Here is a 20,411-nt window from a genome sequence, read left to right as displayed (position 1 = left end):
GTTGTGACCCATCATTCCTAGCCTTTGCCCTAGCTTGCATCTGTACATAACTACTCCCATATATGCTCTAACAAGCTTAGTATGGGTAATTCTCTATTCTCTCCCAACCAGCTATTAAACACTTCACACATGTTATGTAACATGATAGATTTGGAATCAAGGTCGAATGCATGCCTTGACCAGGATCTCACATCTATTTCAATCATCACCTATGAGCTTTCTATCTACAGCTTCAAACTTTCCATGGCTTGCTGAAAATCAATGATATTGGCAGCCCTACTAACAGCCAAAACAAGTTCCTTAACCTCAACCCAGGAATTTTTTCCTAAAGTTAGCAAAAAACGCTAGCACAATGTCTAACACTAGCATTTGGCCAACAAGTGTATAGCATCCACCAAACCCTTTTGCCTATCACTCATGATAGTGATAGGGCAATGTCCCCTATAAACCCTTCAACAAGGTCATAAAGTATCTCCATGATTCCTTGTTTTCTATCTCAAAATGGTAATTGCTACGGGAAAATGCCACTGTTAGCATCCATAGAAACTGCTGATAATAGTACTCCCATAAGGCCCTTTAAGATGGGAACCATCCACACCTATAAAATGCCACAACCCTTTATAAACCCTTCTTTTGTGCTGCAAATCTAGAAACACTCTGAAAGTTTGGAATCCCTTCTGGACTAACAGATTCACAATACATGGAACCTGGGTTGGTATGTTTGACAATGTGATCATATTTCAACAAACCAGTAAAGGACTATGCATGGAGCTTGTCTGACCTCCCCTTTGCCAGCTGATTAGCTCATAAAGTTTGGATCTAGACAACTGTAGATAGTGTTTCCTACCCAACGCGTCTACCAATGGCTTAATTGATGAACCCTTTTGGGATCTGATGAAGTCCCCATTTTCAGCCCCAAGCAGTTGTTGCCTCTCTATTATATAAACCCTCGTGCATGTATGTGAGTGCCTATACTTCCTAATCTGAAAAGACACATCATCAGGCATCAAAGCAGCATATAGATGAAATGGACAGTTTGTTTGCTTAAATTTAGCCTTAAATCTTCTTCTCTCATTGTGAATCTTCCTAACAGAAAACCCCCTTTGAATTACATAATCTCGAAACACCTTCAAGTGATCAACTCCCTCAAACACTTGACCAACTTTGAAGTGGATTTTCCCATTATCCCCATATGCAACGTGTGACCTTCATGTGCTTGCTAAACCTAGTTACTGCATCTTCATCATCAGTAGACCCTCATATGAACTGTCCTCATGGTATTCAGACATTTCCCCTTGAACTTCAATGTCCTCTCCCCAACACTACCTGCCCAGTTTGATTTCCCTTAACCACTACTACCTTGCCCGGTGATTTCCCTCAACCCCACCACTTCCTTGCCCAATTTCAATTCCCTTTACACCCCCACTTTCCTGTCCAGTTTCCATTCCTTCAACCACCCCACTTCCCTGTCCATCCTGCCATTCTCATGGTCTTCTTCATAGCACTTTCATACTTCAACACTCCAATAGAACTATCTGGAATACCTCTTCAGCTTCCCTATCCTGCCTCAAAAAACCCTCATTGTCCTCTGGTTGGATTCTAATAAAGTTCTAGGTTCAACAAAGTCCAGTGTATGGCTCTACAGAGAATCTTATCACTCGCTTGCCAAAACTCTTATTTGCCAAATATGAATTCCATATCATCATCCCCTTCCACTATGTATCTACCCCCTGACAAGGGTAGCTCAACCTTATACTTAAACTTCTCATAAGGGTTCATTTCGACAACCTCATTCTCCGAAGCACACATCGTTTCACATCTTAATAAAACATCTATAACTATACTCATCCGGATCAACATTTAGTATTATATTCTAAATTAAACACTTCAACTTTAAAGTCATAGGAATTTGGTTTAAGCCTGCATAAACAAACCACAACCAAGCAATTATACAAAAAATCACGGCACACCCTACCCACCCAAGGTACGTGGCATTGTACACCAGATGTCGTCAACCACTGCTAGGCAGCATTTAAGACAGTTACTGGTTTCCAGCCAATATACCAAAAATTTCCCAACGCCACCAATAAAAAAATCAACTGCCACCACCACAACAGCATCACCACCCTACCACCACCCAGGTACGTGGCATTGTACACCAGATGTCGTAACCACTGCTAGGCAGCATTTAAGACAGTACTGGTTTCCAGCCAATATACCAAAAATCACCCTAACGCCACCATCAACTCTACCACACTATACCACCATACACACACCACCACCAAAACTAACAGTGCCATGCAACACCAATATCCTAAACCCCTACTACACCAAAACTTTAACCCTAACACCACTGTCAACTATACCACCACTATATCACCAATACACACAACAACCAATACTAACACGCCATGCAACACCAATATCCAAACCACCACTACACCCAAAACCTAACCGTAGTCTTAAAGCCTCATACTACCACCATCACCATCCTACCACCACCCAACAACCACCCTACCATTATACAATCACCGTACCAACCGACCACAACATACCCCCATTGAACCACCAAACATGCACCACTAATCCATCAACCACCACCCAATAACCACCCTAACGCCACCACCACAACCCTTACACAATCACGACACCAAACACAAACAAAAAAGCCAATCCCAGAAAAATCCAACACAAACCATATACAAAAAATACGTAAATAAAAGTCGATATACCTTGCCGCAGACCACTTCGCCATATCGTCCATCCGTCGAACTGTCGTCTTCTTTACCCGTCGTTCGTCTTCCTCTAACCAGCGAGATTTCTCTTCTCGTTAATGGCTTGTATTCCTTAAGGTTGTGTTTGCGCGACCGATACGATGGTTCGGTTAATGGGTCTAGGTTTGGTTGTCGTTTCGTTTAGGAGTCAAAGCAGAAAAAACCAAACGGCAAGGATTCGGTGAGGCTTACGAGTTTGACTATGGGATGGGAAGAAGGTCAGTGCAATTTTTGTTGCACAGGTGATGAGGTCGTGGGGTAATATGGGTTAGTTTTTCAGAGAAGCATTTTCGTTTGAAAGAGAAAACGAAAGAGAAAACGAAAGAGTATAGAGAAAAAGAAAAAAAAAAAAACCCCCTGACATTTGCAATAACTCCAGCCGTCATACTTATCTCCCTTTACAGATTTTGCAACAATTTTCTAGGCTTCTTTATTATTTTTTTATTATTTGAATTTAATTGGCACCATTTCCCTAGGTTTCTTTATTATTTGAATTAATTTAGAATTAATTTATCTTAAATGTCGTTTTTACCCTTTTGTTGTTAAAACCAAGTGAACGGTGTTAGATTAAGAGTGGCAAAACGGGATAAATTGAACCAACCGTATTAACTTGGGATTTCCCCAAACTTCGGGTGGGATTATGTCGTTTGCTCTTTTGAATTATTTCATTTACATCCACTGTTTTCAGTATTTCCGACTGCATATATCAACATAAAACTTGTAAACAAAAAAACAAAAAACTTTTGTTTTATAGTTTTACGTCCTCTCAATCAAAGAAGTTTTTTATGATATTTTTACTCAAGGGGGCTGATATTTATAGAGGAGTTGGTATTCATTTCAAGTACAGTAGTAATGTATGCTTCAATGTCCCCACCCCAATCCAACAGTCAAAACTTCATCAATCTTCTCTCCAACCAAACTTCTCCAACAGATGATCCCCACACCAAATTCCAATCACCTTAATTAAAGCCCTAAAATTTGTCACCACAAGAACCGTAGCTCAATGTGGCAAACTTAGAGACAACCACACATGATAAGTGATGACTTCAAGAGTTGAGACTCTTAGACCCTACATTGCTTTGCTCTGTCAACCGATTTTCTAGCTTTTGATTTGCAAAATCTAAAGCCTTATCTTCACTCATTCTCCTCCATTCATTTCACCTCTTCCTGTATCTTCCACTATACATCATCACTTCCTTTATTATTATTATTCCACCGTCTCCTACATTTTCTCTTTTTCTTTCCCTTTTTTCTGTTTTGTGTTTTGGGTGTGCGGTGGCTTTGCTTTTTGGTCTCAACTTGAGGTTTTCTCAAAAGGGCTTGAGGATCTTCCAAGAAAAAGGCCTTTAACAGTCTCAAAATTTGATCTTTGCATGCACATGCATCTATTTGAAGCTTGAAAAAAACACAAAAAAAGGGTTTGTATCTTTAAGTGAACATGAAGATTCAGTGTGATGTGTGTGAGAGAGCTCCTGCAACAGTGATTTGTTGTGCAGATGAGGCTGCACTCTGTGCAAAATGTGACATTGAAGTTCATGCAGCTAACAAATTGGCAAGCAAGCACCAAAGGCTCCTCCTTCAGTGCCTTTCCAATAAACTTCCTCCATGTGATATTTGTCAAGTAAATTTCTTTCCTTACTCTTTTTCTGGAATTGATTCTTTGTTTGGTTGATTCTTTTGTAATCTTCTTGTTGAGATTATCGATATGCAAGTATTGTTGTAGAGGAGAAGGCAAAAAAAATATTCAGATCTAATCACATCAAGTGCTAAAGGTGTATTTTACAATGAAATCATATGGGGGCAGGGTGTTGTGTTGTATTTTCTTGTAAATTTTGAAGAAGTATTTGGGATATGATTTGTGGGATTTTTGTGTAGATTAGAGTTAGGCTGCTTTGATTCTTTAAATTTAGCTTCACATGGAAGCTGCTAAAGGTGTTGATGAACTGAAATGAGGAATATTTCTAGAGACTGTAGTTTAAAAGTTTATGATTGTGTAGTCACTTTGAATATCAAGTTTGGTTCCATTTGGTTCACTATTTTTGTGTATTTTGGAATCTTCTTTATGACATCAATAATAATGAAATCATCAAAATTTTATATAATTTATTTTGTCTATCTTGTATGATTTACAGGAGAAGACTGCTTTCATTTTCTGTGTTGAAGACAGAGCCCTCTTCTGTAAGGACTGTGATGAACCGATCCATTCAGCTGGTAGCCTTTCGGCAAACCATCAGCGGTTCCTGGCCACTGGAATCCGAGTAGGTTTGAGCTCTAGATGCACCAAGGATACTGAAAGAAGTAACTCTGATCCACCTAATCAGAGTACACAACAAACTTCTGTCAAAGTGCCTGCACAGCAACCATCAAGCGTTTCATCTCCATGGGCCATGGACGATCTGCTTCAATTTTCAGATTTTGAATCCTCTGGAAAGGTAAGAAAATATATGCATCATCAACTGCCTCAGAAAATATGTATGCACTTAATAAGTCAATATTCTGTCTTTCAAATAATTGTAATTACGGATAACATGCATATAGAAACTTAGCTAATGTTAAATAATTTTGAATCCTTAGAGAAGACAAGGAATCTTCATTGAAGTTTATAGAAACCTCGCTAATTTTAAACTGAAGGTATGTGATCTTAATTGATGTGATAAAATTTGGAGTTCATTTTTGGTCTTACATCATCTATAATTTTGACCATTCACAGTAGTATTCAGCATATTCTTCCAAACATCGAAATACTGAATGCAGAGTTGTCTAGTTGATTATCATGGATGAGAAAATCGAGTCTTAAACTTTCTCATTGTTCTTTTGCTTTGCCTTTAAAATGTTAACATCTTTCTACAATTTATTTTCTTCTCTTTGCAGAAAGAGCAACTCGAGTTTGGAGAGCTTGAATGGCTAGCAGACATGGGACTTTTCAGTGAGCAACTTCCTCAGGAGGCGCTAGCAGCAGCTGAAGTTCCTCAACTTCCCGTCTTCCAGTCCAGCAATGTTCCCTCTTACAGACCGATGAAATCGAGCACGCCGCACAAGAAGCCTAGGATCGAAATCCCAGACGATGATGATGAGTATTTCACAGTCCCGGATCTTGGCTAAACGTACACAAATAAACTCTACAGTGTGAGTCTATAGGTTGATGATCTGCATATATATACACTCATAAGTACATGAACATATGTATTTAGTTACGTATGTACTTACATGTGTATTCGATGTGTTATAATGCATTTTAGGAGCGACAATTCCCTGTTAGCTTAACAGAAAGCATTAGCTTAGTGATTCACCTTTCTTTGTTTTGATCCATCAATATGTGTTTCTGGTTTTTTCTTTTATTTCTTCTTTTGCTGAAATTTCGAATACATGGCGCCACTATGGTGGGGATATTATTCACACTATCCAGTTTAATACTATGCCTACTGTGTGAGTGTAAATGTTGCCTTTCGTTGGATGTGTTTAGTAGATTTGATCAATCAGTCGCTTGTTGAGATGCTTATTGCTCTTGTATTTCCAACTTGAGCTTAACAAAAAGCAGACAGGAATTCAACTAGAGGAATGGTTTCCCACTGTGGGGGGTGTTTAATTAAAATGTCCAAACACGTTGCCCACCCAGCAATTTTTGAAACATCAGGGGTGGTTTATCTTTATTGAGGCCTCCCTTGATGATATAATTGATATTAGATCTCTGGAATACAATCAAACTCAATCAAAAAATCTTGTTGCTACTTTATAAAAAAAAGGGGTAAATTTGTAATGCCAGCATTATGTTGTTTTAACATGATAAATGATGTTCACTAAAACACTACCGTTTTTTAACTAGAGTGTCAGGACAGTTTATGCACACTTTAACTAGTCTTTCGAAGATCTTAAAATTAATTACTAGTAAATCTCTCAATGGTCACTTCTATTAGCAATCGAGGTGGATCGAACTCAAACATCTTGAATAATATATCTAAAAGTTTCTATCGTCTCACTAGCTAACCAAGGGTTATAATGTTTCAATTATGTATAAACAAATACTCTATCAAATAAATACTTTTATTATAAGCTGTATCATAAACGAATAACACTGCCATAAACAAGTTATACATCCAGTTTAACTAATCTTACCACTAAACGATGGATTAAGCCTCAACCCATTTAATCATATCATGTCCAAAATTGCCACTTGTAATGGTTATAATAAACACCAAATGCCGTTTGGCTAGAGAGACACTATGCAAATGCTTAAGGTATTTGGACAGCCCAAGTAAAAAATTTGGAATTCTTTCAATAAATATTAAAATATGCTAGTTTTCAATAAACACGTACTCTTTATTTTTGCAAGAAACCCTATCATGTTTCGTTCTTCCTTATGCTATTTTATCTATCAGGAAACCTGCAAAATTTTCCTGGGGGTTCTGAAAGTAGAGGTAGGTTGAAGGTGCTTACTACCAACTAACAAAACTTTCACAATTTAGGTATCCCAAAGTGTTTCGCATGACCATGCTATTTTAAACATCAACTCTGTTGCAGGTCTGCCATGAATATTTCATGCATCAATCTCCAATCTCAACCCCCTTATAAAGAACCTCTTCACAACTAAACAAACCAACAATCTCTAAACAATTTTAAACACCCTGGAACCACATATGCCTGCAGATATGCCTTCAATCTTTCCATCTGGTTTATATTCCATCGTTTTAACAGCATTTTTAGCTTTGTTTCCGACCATCGCTCATTCAGTCACTCTAGAATCTGATTCTGCAGTTCTTAGTTTGCTTAAGCGTTCCATCGATCCTAACACAATTCCAATATCTTCGTTCCTCGACACTTGGAATCTCTCAGCAGATCCCTGTGAAAGTACATCACAGTTTCTGGGAATTTTATGTACATACCCTGAAGAAGAATCACGTCAACGAATAGTAGCAATTGACCTGGACAGCTTTGGATATGATGGGGTTCTAACACAATCAATAGGAAACCTCACAGAGCTCACCACCCTCAATCTAGGCAGAAACAAATTTAGAGGGCCAATACCGGATTCTATTTCTGGTCTCAGAAAGCTCACCACACTTTCTATGTCAGGCAATTTCCTCAGTGGCAGTATCCCCAGAGGAATAACCATGCTTAAGAAGCTTGAATCTGTAGACCTGTCATACAACACCCTCTCAGGTTCAATCCCTGCCAAACTTTCTGGACTAAGAAGACTAATCCACTTGCGTTTATCACATAATGAGCTCTCAGGCAGAATTCCTGACCTTACAGCGTCATGGCAGCTTGATACATTAGAACTTGACAACAATCAGCTATATGGTAATTTGCCGAATTTTCCGGCAAGTTTGAGGACTTTGTCTCTGAGCCATAATACATTATCAGGGCATATTACACCAATAGGGAAGCTTAAAAACCTCAAATTACTGGACCTGAGTAATAATAGGCTTACTGGTTCCATTAGACAGCAGATTCTTAAATTGTCTCAGGTGGTTCACATTAATGTTTCAATGAACCTCTTCACTGGAATAGAGGTGGCCAAGTTTGTTGGAATAGAAACACACCTTCAAGATTTTGATGCCCATGGGAATATGATACGCAGTCGTTTGCCAGCCAACTTAGTCACCGTCAGCAACCTGACTTCCGTTAACCTGGCTCGGAATGACTTCACCGGGCCGATTCCAAGGGAATATGGGGTGAAAGTGGTCAACTCTTGGAAAAGCTTGTTCTTAGATCATAACTTCTTAACTGGAGATCTTCCACAGGAGTTCAGCAATGCTAGCATCAGGATGAAAGGAAGTCTGGCAAACAACTGTTTAAGGTGTCCTACAAATGTAACATTGTGCCTTGGTGGGCAAAGGTCAACTTCGGAGTGCGTTGGGCTGAATGATGGCTCGGAGTGAAGAATTCTTACACATTCAAAGTACTTGGTGGTTACCTGGAACAAACTTTGTAAACCTGCTTATACCAATTCATTTTAGCATAAAAAATTGGGTAACAATCTAATTTTCAACTCGTAGAAAGTAATAATCCTCAGCACTTTTTCCTTCTTGGTTGATTTTCTAATCATTCATGTTGAATACAATTACAGTATTACACAAAGCAATCTAGATCTCCGATTTTCTTACTTCCAAAACACAATATCTAAAGAAAATTTTTGTCATTGCTAAGTCTGGAAGCACATTATAGTCAGTAATATGAATATAATGAATGAAATATAAGAAAATCAACTGGGAGCCGAATTGCCTGAAACATTTAAAAAGCTGCTATGAACAGGATTCTTTCTCACTACAGTATATAAGAAAATGTTTAAAATAGCCAATTAACAGTAATGTTGCCAAGCCACAAGAAAAGTGGGAGTTGAGCAAAAGCAATAAAGATCAAGAGATAATGATGCCTGCTCGAATCGTGACTTCGCATCTCTGAAAAAAGGACTCTCTTCATCGTCTTCACCAAGAAGATTCCCATGCACATGCACGTCCAGAGGATCAAAAAATAGTAAGAGTAACTCAACAGGATCCTCCCAAGAACAGCCAGACATATTCCTGTGAAAGTATAACCAGCATATGCCACAACGTCCAGCAAGGGCGCCTCCCCACTACCCAATGAAAGCAGAGTAACTTTCAGCAGCATGACTTGCATAAACCATCCAAGCAATCCCTTGACAAACAACCAGTTTAGAGCTTCTGGGCTAAACCTGGCAGAACAAGAAAAGTATTATAGGAAACAGAGCAAATTTAAACAATAAAAGAGCTAAGAAATTTACTTGAAGATGAATTCAGTATCATGCCATTACACTGAAAATTAACCAGACACCAATGGAATAGAGATCTATGTCAACTGTGCTACCCTAATTTATAATTCCTAGCCTTTATGCCATACAGCATATTTATTTAAGAAAAAAGTAACTTTAGACAGTATTAAATTTAAAACTTGAAAGCATTTTAACTTTCAATTTTTAACACAAATGCTTGTTTTACTTCTCTCGAAAAAAAAAAAAAAAAGTGCATGGCTTGACCATGAAGTGTCATAGTTTATGTTTCAATTAGCACTTTACATAAACGTATGTCTTTCCAAAACAACACCAGGAAACAACAGCTAATATTGAAAAACTAAACATGTAAATAGGGAACCAACAACAATAGAGAAGCCGTTTAATATTGAAAAGCTTGACCATACTCACTTTCCTTGAAGACCCAATGCCAAGCCAGCAAGAATAACGTAGGTGCTAAATGCCATAAACGGAATGTACAAATCCGGTGCATTTATATCATAAATTGGTGGCTTATAAGAAAGCCTGCCTCCCACAGGCTCTGTTATTCGCGTCCAATGGCCCTGACGGAGAGAACAATTTAGTAAAAACAATTACTGCAATGCATGTGGGGATAGAAGCCATTACCAAACAGAAGAAAAGATTTAGTGCGTACCCTGTGGAGAAATGGTAAGAGAACAACCTTTATCTTGTTCCTTACATATTGGTCATTCACTTGAAAGTAGTACTGAGGGTCAGAGAAGTACCTACTTATCTGTTCATATTCCAATACAAAATGTCAATCATAACCAGAAGACTTAAAATCATACTTTAAGACTGGAAAAGAAAGAATTTTGCATAGTAGAACCGAAGACAGAAAGGGCGATTCCAGTTATACAAATTTTACAAGACATTCCTAAAGATGCCAGCACATTCCCTTGAGATCATATCTAACCAAGTGTTCCTTATGGCACACATTATTAGGAAAAAAGTAAAAGAGTCCTATAAACTTACATATTACATAAGGCATATAAAAGAAACCAAATTTAGCCTTTCTAGACAGCATTAATAAAATCAGTCAATGCCTCGTATGGCCAAATAATTTTTTTTACAGCCAAAGCTCTAATTAAGAAGTTCAGTAAGCTGCAGTGAAACATTCCAACAGACTAGGAGCCTATTGTCCCAGCATGTTTGTGGGCAATATGAAACTTGAATCACAAACTATATATAATTCAATTTTAGAGTAACATCATTCAGCTTCATTCAGCTTACTATATAACTTTTCCCACAGCTTAGATCAGAACGGTGTTTCAAATAAACAATAGCCTTGGCAAGCTGCTTACATTGCTTTGTACATACTCAGAGCTGGACCCTAATATTTTTTCTCCATATGCACCCAATCCACCTCTAATAAGTCCTGAACCAGCTCCGTAAAATGAATTCCCAAATGGACTGGGCTGAGTGTTTGTTGGGGGTCTTGGCACCCCAGGCTGCGGTCCCACATTGTTATACATTTCTGTAACCCAAAAAAAAAAAAGAAATTCAGAAAATTTTTGTTGACGGCAAAGCCTTTTTGGCATCTAGCATCTGTTAGAAATTGAAAAACTATTTGAAAGACGTTTTATAGTCCCATATTTCAATTTCATATTAGAATGCACCACCTCTCAACATTTCTAAAATTTCTCTCAAGCCGTAAATTCCAAAACAAACATATGGATACTGAGCAAAACTTCTCGGAAGACCTTCTTTATAAATCAAATATAAGAATCATTACAGCATTGGATAACTGAAAATGTTGTTAGAAAAAATAGCATTATATAATTATAAATTTTTAAGGTTTAACCTCAGACCAGGTAATAAAAATTAACCTTGATCCAAAGAATTAACTCTAAACCTAATAATACACTCATAGCATTGAATCAAACAAATAAAAGAACCAAATTCTTTGAAATAGCATTAGCCACAGATTCACCAACGTTGTTGCTAGGGTACCCTTTAATGTAATACTTTCTTTCTTTCATTCATTCATTTATTAATTTTTTTTCCCTTCAGGACCTAGCTCCTGCATCACTTAGACTTTATCTAAATACCGCAAATCAGTTACTTTAATTAGAAAGGAATATATCAAAGCAGAAAACAGTCAAATCCATGAATTCAGAAAGTTTCTCATTTAAATGTTTTTCATTATCACAACTTCTAAGAAATAAATGCAACATACGTTATTTAAAGAAACAGAATCAAACACATAAGTAAGAGAGAGAGAGAGAGAGAGAGAGCAAGAATCTGAAACCATTCCCAAAGCAAAACCGATTCCAAATAGTTGTCAAACATTCTTTAACAAAATTACACCTAACTACAGTAACTCTCCTTAGACATTAAACAGTTCAAACAACATGTAAAATTCAAATCAACTTCATCACTTATACCACCCTTACAAATCAACATTGAGCTCTAACAAAGTGTTATCCTATTGTAACTTTTAATCCTATTGTAAGTCACAAACCTTTACTCAAAAAGCAATAAGACAAGCTCCAAACCGTCCATTTATTCGAATGCAACGATTCTAACAGTTACCAAGTCTGCAACAATAAACCCTACCCTCTAGCTCCAACTAACTAGATTTCCCTAAAATTACAAATTTAACTCCTATTTGAGTTAAATTTTCAAGTTCCATACTAAACCCCTTACAAAATGCATAACTTATAAACAAAAAAAACCCACTTTGTATCTTCCTATTTACAACTTTTTACCCTCAACAAGCTACAGGAACAAAAACCCACTACACAAATCAGACTGAAAACCTCACATGAACAAACAAATGATGCAAAAACTTCACATTCTGATAACAAAAAAATAATAAATAAATAAAACAACTTTAAAAGAACCCATATCACTAAAACGTCAAGCAAACATGTCCCAATCCATAAATTTCAGTTTTTGAACATCTAAGAATCTAAATTAAAAAATCAAACAACAGATCAAGAACATATTCGCAAATCCTAATAGAATAAAACGAAACAAAGTTTGATTTGGATCTGGGAAAGTGACCTTGAAGATCAGGTATCGTCGGGTTTCACGGCGGAATATCGGAGCTCCGGTTGGGTTGACTTCGCGGCGGGGTGCTTTGAAGTCGATGAAACGACGTCGTGATGGAGACAGTGAAAACTGAAAACGGTGAGCGAGAGCGAGTATGCGTACAGGAAGAAGAGAGAAGCAATAAAAAGGTTAAAAAAGCGAAGTGGGAGTGTCACGTGATTCTCGCGTGCCAGCCGCTCTCATGTTTCTTGCTCTTGCATCATTTAACCACTCACAAATTAGAAACATATTAATAATTAAAAAAAAAATATATATATATATATATATTTTTCAATGATAAAGTACATACATATAATATGTGTACATATATATAAATTAAATTAAAAATGCTAATCGCTAAACTTGCTATATGTTTAATTAACCATATATCTTAAGATAGATTTGTGATATGAATTATAAGGGGTCTGTTTGGCAAGCTACTTTCCCACTATCCTATCCAAAAAACCCAAAAATGCATTTGTTTTAATATTCTAAAAATCCAATTATATTTTATTCAACTCAAAATATTAACAATTACCTTTCTCAATAAAATTTTAAAATTGACAAAAACACTCTCACCCACCCAAGCCACCATCACCCGCCAACAGCCACCTCTGTTGTGGTTGCCACCGCCAGTTGCCACCTCCGTTGTCATTGCCACCGCCAGTTATTATTGTTGTAACAATACACGACTAGCTGGATCTGGTCGGTCGAATGCCGATCTATCCGTTTTTGGCTAGATCTACAACCAAAGATCTGGTTGTTGACCACCACATATGGTCGTTGATGACGACCATATCTTGGTTGTAGTTGACGCCAAACAACAGGTCAACGACTACTAGATCTATGGCCATGGATCTGGCCAGAAAAAGCTAGATCTAGCCGATCGTGCACCATTCCGGCCACCTTCCGACGGTGGTGGCCGGCTGTCGACAATATGTGAGTCGGTAGGGTGTTTTTATCAATTTATAAACTTTTATTATGGGGTGTTTTGTTAAATTAACAAACATAGAAAGTTAAAAATAATCTAAATAATTTCAGAAAATGCTATTCAGAAATGTACCAAAAACTTCTCAAACTCCTACCCTATTTTCCAAAAAGCTATTCAACATAGAAAGCTATTCTAAAAAACCAACCAAACGGAGCCAAAATTTATATTGGGGAGATTACGACACGATAGACAACCCTTAAAGATTTTAAATTTATTATTCGGATGACAACTTTTGTATTTTTTATCATAGACTACCCTCAAAGTTTGAAAGGGTATCATGGATGTCTCTTTACCCTAACTTCGTTATTTTGTCGTTGGTGGTTGATAGGTGAAATGGTAATTTTATAAAAAAAACCATCTTGCAAATGTACTAGTAATGACAATCTGATAGGACTAGTGCGAAAGAGTATCTGTGATAAAAGTTTTCAAACTTTAAGGGTTCATTTAATAATGCAAATACAATTTCAAACTTTTAAGGTAATTCATGATAAAAAGTGAGAAAGTTGTTATCGAAATGATAAATTTGAAAACCTTAAATGAGGATTTGATTTAGAGAATGTTGTATTATTGAGAATTTCTATTATAATTAAGTCACTATAATATATTTGTTTGTAATTTTTTTATTCAGTGTTTGTTTTTATAAATTTTAAATATCTGAAAACTAATATTTTTATATAAATATTTTGTCAATATTAATTATGATATATATTTATAATTTGTGTTTCAAAGCATGAATTTGATAAAATATAATGAAAATATTTTAAATTTGCAACTAATTCGATTTTTTTTTTTTTTTTTATTATGGGTATTTACTATGTCAGCTATAATGAAAGTAAAATAAGAGCACAAATAAAATAAGTTAATAGAGATTAATGTTTTAATGGGTATGATTGGAATTTAAAAATTAGAATAGATATTTTTTTGGAAAAGTCATTTAAATTGAAAGACGAAATGTTTAGTTTTCTTTCATATATCTTAGATAATCAAACTATCATTTTAAAACCCGACCCATTATGAGACTCGGCAAGGTGACCGGGTCATAGGTCAACCGATCCAACCGATTGGACTGGGAATGTCAATAATAAAAATAGTTTTAAAAAACTTTGAATTAATCCTTTAAATTTTAGTATATTACAAAATACCCCTAAAAATGCAATTAGGCCCTAAAAACTTAATTTATTTAAAAATGCTCCATTTTAGTCCCTAAAGTTTTGAAATATTACAAAACACCTCCAAAAATTACAGTTAGTCCCTACAAGTTTGAAAAATAACAAAACCCCTCTAGAACCTGAAACAGACCGAGGAGACTGTCAGGTCCAGGTCCGAGTCCGAGTCCCAATCCGACCAATTGGTTCGATCCAGTCAGAGTTTTAAATAGAGGATCAAACCAACAACTCATAAATATCTTAATATAAAATAATCACTTTTTCTAAGTCTTCAAGTGAAAATAAACATGCCCTAAAGCATGTATTATATAGATAATTAAAGATGATGAATATATTAAATAATGCGACAAATATGAACGTGAATTGATATGATAAATAATATGGTAATGTGTAGCGATGATCTAGAAAATTATGGATAAAGGAAGGTAAAGTGTAATGTTTAATAAATGAAAAGGAATAAAGCATAAAAATTTATATTAAAAAAATTGCATTTAAAAGGAGAAAATATAAAATTTAACAAATAAATTTTAATATTTGAGGGTATTTTAGGAAATTTAACATTTTCTGGTTAGTAAGGTTTAAAGTTTGGAAAGATAGTTAATTTTGTTTAACCCCTCCATTTCTGGTTCATTTTTTAATATTTTTATTAAAAAAAATATTTTCAAATAACTAATTTTTAATCAGTCTCATCACTTCTACACGTGTAATTTGGACACTTCCACAATTAGAATTGCAAATGACATTTTAACCCCGAACCTCCACTTCCATGAGTTCCATTCTTTCTCCGCTGTAATGCGTCAGAGTTCCAACCCGATTTTCCCCTTAAACTGATTGCTTTGAAATGGAAATGGAGGAAACACTGAAGATACTGAACAGCTCTCTCTCTACTATCAAGTGGCGCCTCAAATCTGCAGCCAAGCTTCGTCTCGAAATCGGTACGGTTCTCTTCTTCTTTCAGTTCTTCATTTTTCCCCACTATCTTCAATTGAGTTCTTCCTCTTTTTTTTTTTTTAAATCTGTATTATTTCTCCTGTCGTTTGGTTTTCTGGGTACCTTTCGAAATTCCAACTTTGATTAACTTTCTGGGTGTTTCTGTTTTTGCTTGGTTTTAAGCTTTTGGAGTTCATTTTCAATGATTTTGCAGAAATATACTTCTAGTCATTCTATGCACTTGCTCTGTAGAATTCAAATGTTCAACATTTATTATTGAATAATACTAGAATCCGCAGTAGTATTATGAAATTTTCATTCCAAATGATGTATCTTATTGTGATAAGAAGTTGAGACATTGACATGTAAATGATAAATTTATACATAAATGATATGGTAATGCCTTGTAGGATACTTTGTTGCTCAAAAACTTTGAGATACTACTTTTAATGTGTAGAATTACTCTTTAGCAATCATGCATTCCATGTTACAAATATTATGATTTTGTTCAATTTTTTACATTAACATTTTATATGATATTATGAATATGATGTTAAACACTACTAACCTGTCGTACGGACATCGCTTAGTCTTGGTAAACTGGCATTCTGTAATATTAGTTTTTATTGATGGAAAAGTGAAGGAAGTAAGTCAAGAAGATTTTGAGGTCATTGTGATTGATGATGTTTTGGTTTGTGAAATATGAGAATTAGGTTTTAGCTTTCATGTTGGTTGTTTTTCTTTCATTTTCCAGAAAAAAAAAATGGTACTAAAGGAATTTAGAGCTATCCGAAGTTTACTTTTGTTATTATAGTCAATGCTTTTTCTCAATGATAGGAATAGTCGATGCTTTTTTTTCTATGATAGGAGTACTCGTTTCTGATTGATGAAATATTTTTAAGCAATATTTTGGCGTTTACTTAATATTCTAAGTTAAAGAAATTCATGGCTTTCACATATTAAGGTGTTAGAACTATTTTGTATGCTTACTAGTTTTGTCATATGGAAATGAATTCACTTGCATGTTTTCATGATTAGGTGGATTTGTTTTGCAGATATTCTAGCATTATGCACTGGAATGCGGCCAGTTATAATGGTAGACTACGGTGGGAAGATGCCTGAACTGCAAGAATATCTATGTGCACTTCTTAAACTTTGTCAAAAGGTTTGACCATACTTTCTCAGTAGATAGTTTGACAATTCAGTCAGAGTTTTGCACACTGCCTTTATTTCAGCATGTGTTCATTTAATGTTAATTTTGGCTTTCTATGTGGTTGGTTGAATAAAAGGATATATCGAACAATACAATAATTTTTTCATTGACAAAAAAGCAACAGTCTGAGAATTGAAGAAGCCCCTAAATGGAATTAAACATTTCTTATATGTTGCTGTGAAACACATGTGCTTGATTGGTGCATACCAACATATTTGTGGGTTTGATCCATTATAATCAAATTTATTCCATTACTCCTGTATTATTTGTAGTAAGCATCTCTTCTTGGGGTGGTAATCTGACGAGAAAGTAACGGGGAGGTATTTCGGGAAGACGTTAATTTTTTATGGGGTAGTGTTCACTTTCTAGCTTCTCTCTAGGTATTAGCAACAAACAAATACTCTAGATATTTCTTTTTCCTTTAATATATGAAGGGTTAGGATATTGTAATATAAATATTTTATGTAAAAGTTTGACAGATTGATTCGTCCATTTATTATAATCTAACAATAGTTAATTGAAACAAAAAGATTGCTTTCGTCATTGTCAACTCAGCAACTCTCTGAATGGTTGGATTGGTTCAGTTTGGTGAAGTTGGTGTTGATGCACAACGTCATCATTATGCTTGTTGATAATAAGGGTCTTTCTTTTTGTTCTGTTTATTGGGAGTTTATTACCTATTTAGGACTTATATTTCCTCCATTTCAGGAGTCACCTGTTTTTGAGGATCTAAGAGTAATGATTATAGAAGATATGATATACTTGATTAATGTTAAAGAACTCGCTGAGCATGTTAGCTCAAGCTTGATTTCAGAAGCTGAATTGCAGTTTGTGGACCTAGAACAGGATCCCCCAAAGGTTGCTCCCTGCTGTAGGCTTTATTATTGAAACTTTCATTTTTCACTTTTTAATGTGCAATTTCTTTCCTCTTTAGTAAAAATTTTTCATTTCTATTCCAGATGATAACAATAACTGAAAATAGCTCAGTGGGAATGCAATTAATATCAGTTCAGAAGCTGTTCTTGTCATTTTTCCCACTCGATAAAATGAACAATGATGTTGCGTTGTGTAACAGAATAGATGATAAGTCTAAATCTCAATCATCCGATAAGCCTGTTGCTTCTCAATCTTCTGAAGTTATTGATCTCAGTAACTGCTTGCATGATACTCAGGTTACTGTGCCAACTTTGAATGGGTAATTTCTTAACCTCATCATCACATGAGCATGTATATCTCACGAGAGATGAGATCACTGTGTTATACATATCTCCCCTGATCTGGCCATTTCTTTTATGGGTGTTTTTAGCTTTGGGGAAGTTGATATGAATGTGAAATATCAATGGCAATGTAAGATGTTTACACTGTTTAGTGAAATCAGTACTGGAATGAGTACCATAAATCCTACTATTAATCCAAGCAAGTATGGAACCTGAAATGGTTGTGGACTGCCTGAAAGGTTGCCCATAACCATAGTTAGACTTAACCTGTTTAGCTGGAAGTATTACATAAAATTGCTGCTTGTGTCATTATTATATCCCAGAGCAATAAATCATTTGTGTATTTCTGTTAAGAAGAATGGTTCATAAATCATGTGACATATACCAGTAGCTTCTTGTTGTAATAGAAAAGCTAATTTGTACCATGCTATTGTCATCTTATAATAGTATAAAACTGGCTTTTCGTGTTTCAGATGGCTTCTTGGTTATCCAGTAGTGTATTTGTTCGGCATAGATCATATTGCTGATGCTATTTATAATCTTTCAACCAAGTCTCTTCGTATCTTCAGAATTGTAGTCAGCAGGTTTGTTGTTTTTCGTACTTATCTCTGAACTTTAATTTGCATTGCTATTTTGCTACAATCCGAAATATCACTTTAATCACTCACTAAATGTTAACTAGTGGTCCATTATCAATGTCAAGCTCTCCTGGAAGTTTTATATTCTCTTTTTCGAACTTAATGTTCCAATACACTAAAATTGTTTTCGTCTTTTGTTGATATGCAAAGAGTGAATTTATCTCAAAAGTTAATGTACTCTCAAATTTACTGGGAGGCACACGTGTTTACAGTAATCCTCTTGATCAAAAGCAAATCAAGCTGTAAAATGATGCTGTGGAAACTGATTTATTGAAATTATTTCCTTGGCGACCTCTAGGATTTATCTGACAAAAAGGGGTGATAGATTTGTCTAGCGGTCTCTATGTGAACATTTACTTTATATTAGTGGCTGCCTGAAGTAAGTTCCCTCGTCAAGCAATTCATTAGAAGTAGTGTAAGATCGTTACTGAGTCTGAAACTAATGGTTTTCTGATGACAAAGTTCGCTCAGTTTGCTAATTTCAAAGTTGTACTGTTGCAGGAATGGACCTCCTAATAAAGGATCTCTGCCAGAAGAACTAATGAGGTAACGCTTTATTCCATGCTAAATTTTAGGTAATGGGGATATTTTGATGTTTGATTACCTTCCTGTCTCATCTCGGTTCTTTCTTGGGTTAATAAGGCTACAATTTCTAGTGAGATACTTTTGGTGCTTTCTTCTAATGATTTGCATCCTCCTATTTGATAGAAATTGTTGTTCTTGTAATAGTCATTGTATGGCTGTCATTCTGAATCTCTTGTAAAGCGGACCCCATTCTTGCGTGATTGCTAATATTCAGAAATGTTAAGAGAAATCTTTGCCGAAATAATACATTCTTGCCGAAATAAATGTGTAATGCCTTGGGATATGGTGATGGTCCAATATTTTCGTATCGATATTTGTACATGTGTAAATCAATTTTTATGTGAAATTTGATGGACAGCTTCTCAGTGCCTTATGATCTAAGCATGGGAGGAAGCAAAGAACCATGGGCAGAGATGTTTCTGTCTAAGATGCAATCAAAATGGGGTAAATGCAAGCAAACTTGGAGGACCTTAAAGATGGAGGTTAGCGAATGCTTTCCACAAGCGATCGCATTATAGGTATGACCTAACCCCAATCAAGAATTATGTATAGTATTAGAGACTTATCATACTATAATTTGTGAATCAACAATGCATAGAATTTTGCATTTAGCAGGGGAGGTGTATAAATTTCTCTTAATGCTGTGGTTTTTTCAATTTTACTCTTCTCTTAACTAGTCAAGTTAAGCTTGTTCATCTAGTGACTTAGCTTGATGCAACAAAGAAAATGTCACTTCATTCAGAATGCGAATCTGAAAATTGGAATGCAAACTTGTCGTTATTCATTAACAAAACATGAAGGTATTTCATATATTTATAGATGATAGATGGGAGTCTTTTCTATAATGAAGAGCAAGAGGGAAGATATAAATGAGGATTTTGCTATGTTACTAGGAACCACAAGTCATAGGATCCAAAAATGGAAGTTGTATATGCTCAAGCAAGCAGTAGATATTGTGAAGGGCTACATTCCCGAATCCGTTGCGTTGTGTTATCAGTTCATCAAATTTTGTTGAATTGAAATCTTGAAATAGAATGGAGTTGTGTTACTGGAATAGCATTATTCTCTCCGCTTACACTTAGATGATGATTCAAT

The 20,411-nt window shown here is 35.6% G+C and overlaps 4 protein-coding genes across 5 annotated transcripts; 3 read left to right on the top strand and 1 right to left on the bottom strand.

Moving 5' to 3' along the window:
- Positions 1 to 3,816: 3,816 nt before the first annotated feature.
- LOC116135400 (B-box zinc finger protein 24) lies at positions 3,817 to 6,175 on the top strand. Its single transcript, XM_031421102.1, has 3 exons — positions 3,817 to 4,395; positions 4,907 to 5,206; positions 5,646 to 6,175. The coding sequence occupies exons 1-3, from the start codon at positions 4,213 to 4,215 to the stop codon at positions 5,874 to 5,876; spliced, it is 714 nt and encodes a 237-aa protein (XP_031276962.1). The 5' UTR covers positions 3,817 to 4,212; the 3' UTR covers positions 5,877 to 6,175.
- Positions 6,176 to 7,408: 1,233 nt separating this feature from the next.
- LOC116135423 (LRR receptor-like serine/threonine-protein kinase RCH1) lies at positions 7,409 to 8,653 on the top strand. Its single transcript, XM_031421126.1, has one exon. It carries the CDS (start codon positions 7,409 to 7,411, stop codon positions 8,651 to 8,653), a length of 1,245 nt encoding a protein of 414 aa, XP_031276986.1.
- A 280-nt stretch (positions 8,654 to 8,933) lies between these two features.
- Positions 8,934 to 12,707, bottom strand: LOC116135408 (protein YIF1B-A). The gene is made up of 5 exons (XM_031421115.1): positions 12,550 to 12,707; positions 10,845 to 11,017; positions 10,178 to 10,276; positions 9,934 to 10,085; positions 8,934 to 9,447 (listed from the first exon to the last, which is right to left on the bottom strand). Exons 2-5 carry the CDS (start codon positions 11,013 to 11,015, stop codon positions 9,060 to 9,062), a joined length of 810 nt encoding a protein of 269 aa, XP_031276975.1. The 5' UTR covers positions 11,016 to 11,017; positions 12,550 to 12,707; the 3' UTR covers positions 8,934 to 9,059.
- A 2,774-nt stretch (positions 12,708 to 15,481) lies between these two features.
- Positions 15,482 to 20,371, top strand: LOC116135380. Of its 2 annotated transcripts, none has more exons than XM_031421075.1 (8): positions 15,482 to 15,668; positions 16,719 to 16,828; positions 17,585 to 17,734; positions 17,836 to 18,071; positions 18,567 to 18,677; positions 19,233 to 19,277; positions 19,675 to 19,834; positions 20,136 to 20,371. In XM_031421075.1, the coding sequence occupies exons 1-7, from the start codon at positions 15,575 to 15,577 to the stop codon at positions 19,832 to 19,834; spliced, it is 906 nt and encodes a 301-aa protein (XP_031276935.1). In that variant the 5' UTR covers positions 15,482 to 15,574; the 3' UTR covers positions 20,136 to 20,371. The 2 variants fall into 2 exon arrangements, with proteins under 2 accessions (XP_031276935.1, XP_031276936.1); XM_031421076.1 differs by having other exon boundaries at positions 20,210 to 20,370.
- Positions 20,372 to 20,411: the final 40 nt, after the last annotated feature.

Source organism: Pistacia vera, unplaced genomic scaffold, assembly GCF_008641045.1.
Source record: "Pistacia vera cultivar Batoury unplaced genomic scaffold, PisVer_v2 Contig3, whole genome shotgun sequence".
In the NCBI taxonomy this organism is placed as follows: Eukaryota; Viridiplantae; Streptophyta; class Magnoliopsida; order Sapindales; family Anacardiaceae; genus Pistacia; species Pistacia vera.
The sequence above is the reverse complement of the archived record's forward strand: the minus strand, read 5'-3'. Positions and strand labels throughout refer to the sequence as shown.

Bases quoted from the DNA above. Each gene is read 5' to 3' on its own strand.
- LOC116135423 (XM_031421126.1), top strand. From the start codon at position 7,409: ATGCCTGCAGATATGCCTTCAATCTTTCCATCTGGTTTATATTCCATC.
- LOC116135408 (XM_031421115.1), bottom strand. From the start codon at position 11,015: ATGTATAACAATGTGGGACCGCAGCCTGGGGTGCCAAGACCCCCAACA. The intron at 10,277-10,844 runs GTAAGCAGCTTG...GAATATGAACAG, and splicing joins CTGAGTATGTACAAAGCAAT to ATAAGTAGGTACTTCTCTGA. The intron at 9,448-9,933 runs GTGAGTATGGTC...TTGTTCTGCCAG, and splicing joins GCATTGGGTCTTCAAGGAAA to GTTTAGCCCAGAAGCTCTAA.
- LOC116135380 (XM_031421075.1), top strand. From the start codon at position 15,575: ATGGAAATGGAGGAAACACTGAAGATACTGAACAGCTCTCTCTCTACT. The intron at 15,669-16,718 runs GTACGGTTCTCT...TTTGTTTTGCAG, and splicing joins CAAGCTTCGTCTCGAAATCG to ATATTCTAGCATTATGCACT. The intron at 19,278-19,674 runs GTAACGCTTTAT...TTTGATGGACAG, and splicing joins CTGCCAGAAGAACTAATGAG to CTTCTCAGTGCCTTATGATC.
- LOC116135400 (XM_031421102.1), top strand. From the start codon at position 4,213: ATGAAGATTCAGTGTGATGTGTGTGAGAGAGCTCCTGCAACAGTGATT. The intron at 4,396-4,906 runs GTAAATTTCTTT...TATGATTTACAG, and splicing joins CTCCATGTGATATTTGTCAA to GAGAAGACTGCTTTCATTTT. The intron at 5,207-5,645 runs GTAAGAAAATAT...TTCTCTTTGCAG, and splicing joins ATTTTGAATCCTCTGGAAAG to AAAGAGCAACTCGAGTTTGG.